The sequence below is a fragment of the Cyprinodon variegatus genome, unplaced genomic scaffold (assembly GCF_000732505.1).
Source record: "Cyprinodon variegatus isolate N-32 unplaced genomic scaffold, C_variegatus-1.0 Scaffold292, whole genome shotgun sequence".
In the NCBI taxonomy this organism is placed as follows: domain Eukaryota; kingdom Metazoa; phylum Chordata; class Actinopteri; order Cyprinodontiformes; family Cyprinodontidae; genus Cyprinodon; species Cyprinodon variegatus.
In genome coordinates, this window is record NW_015150745.1 from 271,004 (window position 1) to 275,116 (window position 4,113).

Sequence of the window (4,113 nt, forward strand, 5' to 3'; positions counted from 1 at the left end):
CATTGGTCTGTCGCGCCGGTATATGCGTGCCGTGCGCAAGGCCATAGAAGCGCCGCACGCTTTTATAGTTGCAGTTGCAGTACTCGCAAAAACCACAGAGGGGCAGTGATCTACAGAAGAGAAGAAACGGTTGACGTCCCACGTCCTAAATGGCTGAGCGCTGTATTGTTTATTGACGAAGTGATGATTATTGAAGAATGATACGTTTGTTACACAGAAATATATTGTGGAATAAAAAGGTAGGCTTACCTGCTGAACATAGAGAGATGTGACGATGGGTAAACCAGCGCCCTGCAAAGCCCATATGGACCTTTCTTTGTTTTTATATAACTTATAGAAAAAGGTCTTTCACTATATAAAAGCTGAATGCATTGTATGCTAGGGGTGAGGTGGGAAAAAAAACAATTTGGCGATATATGTCGTGATTTTTGGCTGCCCGATATAATATCAGTCTTTCATTTCTTAGTATTGATTTTAAAAAAAGCAAAACATTTTTACCCAAAACAATGATGGAACATGAGCTTCCTCTGCACTGCTTCTCTGGCAGATAGAGCTGTGGAGTCCTCATGCTGTGCAGCAAATCTGTAGTTCCAGCAGTCACAATGGAAGAACAGCACTTGCTTTTTTATCTATGCATTTCATTTTGATAGTCGGAAAATATTTTTATATATCTTATTATGACCCAAGTGTTGTGATTTGTATCAAAAAGCAATACCAATGCCACTGCTCACCCCAACTGTATTTTATGGGTAGTTTCAGACTTATTTTTTATGTGATTGAAACCGAAACTAATGTCCTTGTTTTCACCACAAGCTGGCCCAATGAACTCCCCCGTTTGCTATTTTCAGTCACTGAATAAACTTTGCATTTAACCAACCTGTTCCACTTTAACCGTCTGCACCATTTTATGTCAATAAAGGCAAACTTCTTTGAGAACATCATATAAACCTATTTGGAACGAGGCTGGCGTTTGCGGTCCGTTGCAGGTTTTACAAAAACTCAGAGGTGCGCGATGTAGCGCCTAAGCTGTACGCGGTCCGTCCTCACGCCATTAATGACACGGTGAGTTTAAACCAAGCATCAGGGAGCGTTGGGTGAAAGTGATTGTTTGATTCCACTCAATCATTAACTTTAAAGCAGTCGCTTTTAATGAGCAAGCAATGACTTTTAAAGAAACCTTTTCTTCTCTGTGACAGAGAATGCTTCATTGAAATCTGTGGTTAACTTCGCTGTTTTCCTTTTTTAAGAAAGTTAAATGCTGAGTTAATAATTCACTCCATCTTTATGAGTCATCATTTGGCAGTGGTTAATGATTGATTGTTTCAAAAGCTAAATTTGTAGCGGGGGGGTAGTGAAACCTGGTGGGACATGATTGGAAGGAATGGACCCCCAGGTCTGAACCAGACCAGTGTTCCATTACTGGACTTCTGTGCAAGTCGTAGTTTGTCCAGAATGAACACTATGTTCAGGCATAAGGATCAGAAGACCTGGCATCGGGGCACTCTAGGCCGGAGGTCCATGATTGACTTTGTAGTTTTATCCTCTGACTTCGACATTTGAATAAACTGGAAGAGGAGGAGGCCCGGACAGACTTGGCAGGCCCAGGTGAGTAGTGAGGGTCTGCTGGGGACGTCTGGTTTAGCCCTCGGTCAGGGAGGTGTTTAACTCCTACCTCCAGTTGGTACGCAGTTTGGTCCACATTGCTGGCATTAAGTGAGACTTGTTCACGGTGCATGCTGCTTACCGACAGGACTGCCCTCTGGCACCGGTCCTGTTTATAACCTTTATGGACAGGATTTCTAGGCGGATTTCAAGGACGTCAAGCGCGTCCATGTGGGTCCAAATTAGCAAACAATCGAAGCTCTATATTCAAGATGGATGATAAACTCCAGCTACGAGAACGAGCAGAAGAGTGCTGCAGTTCTGTTTAGGCCACAGGTGGCAGTATAATTAGAAAACTCTGTATTGCCTATTTAATGACAAATTTTAGGTTAGTTCCCTTAATATGAGACCAAATGACACCAAAGAAAATTCCCAAAATTGACCCCTTATAGTGTGTCTCACAATATTGGCAAACTATCTCATTTACATATTTAAATCAAAGGTAAATACACCAAATTTAAGACTATTTTTCTTATTTCTAGATAGTTTTTTTTCCAGTGTTGCAGCACTTATTGCTAATATAAGATGCAAAAGCTGGTTTGGAAGGACTGGTTATCCTCCAGCAGCAGTGTGTCGCAGTTAGCTTTTCACAAATGTTTTTGATTTATGCCCAATATTGAAGCGTGGTCTGCCCTATGTTATTCCACGCCACAACGCAAGAGGGACAATCAGGAACTAGCTGTGGGTCTAGATACGGCGAAAATGGAGGGACATGAGGGCGGAAAAGAGCAGGGATCCAGGTTTGAAAAATGGTCCCAGTGTTCTCACGCACATCGCTCTTCTAGCTGGTCCATCTTCACGAGTCGTTTTCCACAATGGTGGTCATACAAACAAAACAAGCTGGTAAGGTACCAAACAGGAAAGATGCATAGTGTAGAGCAGATGTAGATTTGACCAATCAGAGGCCTCCTGTCTGCGGTCACCTACAGTTATGGAAAGGTGCAGCAGAGTGTCTGCGGAAGGGGCGGGGGCATATCTGTGTTAATTGCGACACACGCAGACGACCTGGTTTCTGAGTATTTATCATCCTTTAGGGGTTGGTTCTGTTAAGTGTTGCAGCTAATAGATTATATCTCTAATTTATTATTATAATTATTTTTTTGACTGGATAGCAAAAGGTGCCCAATTGGAGATTTTTAACATTATTTGAAGCTGAAGGGGTTCTGTATAGATTCTATTTACAGAATAGACTGTTTTTCATCATAAATGCAAAGTTTATGAGGTTTAGTCCAATTATTGGGCTGAGTGGGTTGTCGTTTCATCAAATGTCATGTTTCAGCATATGTATACTGCAATTCACTGTGTTAAATTAGTTGATGATTATTTTAATGATTAACTTTTTTTCAGCCCCAGTTATGAGAGCAGAGTCTCATTCATCAGTATAAACATTAACTGTTTAAACTGCCACAACATTTTTTGTTCAAGAAAAGAAAACATGAAATATGTTCAGATTTGAAATGAAAATATTCAGGCTACATTTTGTTTCCTCTCAAATGAATAAATCTTTTTTCTTAAATGTTTTTTTAATCTTCTAGGACTTTTTCTGTTTTTTTTTTCCATCAATGTAATGGAGCCTGTGTTCATGAGAGGCTCTGCAGAAACAGCTTGGTTTCCCTAACAGTTTGTTTGTCTTATCGCAGAATTTCCTCACGATTGGTTCTCCCAAGTCAGCCCGTTGTGACGACCTGGAGTCCCTGAAGGAAAGAAAATGTAAACAAATTGAAAACCCACGTGGAAGCATCACCGTCGACAAGGACAGACCAGTCACGGTTCGCAAGGACAGGACTGAGAAACTGAAACCTGAGCAGATCACCCAGATCCAGCCTCAGAAACTCACCCTGAAACTTAGATCTGGTAAACATATACACTGTAGCATTTATGTTTTTGTTATAAACTACAGAAATGTGAAAAATGTTGTTTTCGGAGAGGTTATGAGTTTTTCTGTTGCCGTGTGAACAGAGCAGAGGTAGATTATCGATGGCCTCTCCGCTCCTTCATTTTTCCTCAGGTGAGCCGCAGACCTTTAAGCTGAAATTCAAGCGTGCTGAGGACTACCCCATTGACCTGTATTACCTGATGGACCTCTCATACTCTATGAAGGACGACTTGGAAAATGTTAAGAACCTTGGCACCGACCTAATGAGGGAAATGCAGGACATCACCACAGACTTCAGGATTGGTGAGTGAAAAAGCAGTGAGATAAAAGGCATCAGATCCATTAGGACTGCAGAATATGAAGAAAATCCTGCAGTAACAATGCTTAATGTCCAGATTAATGCTGCATCCAGAAGTGTTCAAAACTTCTTCACTTTTTCAACATTTTCTTATTTTTCAGCCTTATTCCAGAATAAAACCAGTTAAGCTGTCCTACAGCAGCAGCCAGTTTGACTCTAGAGCAGTTCCTGGCCCCTCATATGGGTCATGTACAAATAAATTACTCTGCAAGAAAGT

At 41.2% G+C, this 4,113-nt stretch overlaps 1 protein-coding gene across 1 annotated transcript in view; it reads left to right on the forward strand.

Moving 5' to 3' along the window:
* itgb1 (integrin subunit beta 1) overlaps positions 1–4,113 on the forward strand; it is a 45,611-nt gene that overhangs the window by 19,121 nt on the left and 22,377 nt on the right. Inside the window, exons 4-5 of the mRNA XM_015383696.1 lie at positions 3,303–3,516; positions 3,671–3,841. Coding sequence (XP_015239182.1) covers positions 3,303–3,516; positions 3,671–3,841 — 385 coding nt within the window. The remainder of the gene's footprint in view (positions 1–3,302; positions 3,517–3,670; positions 3,842–4,113) is intronic.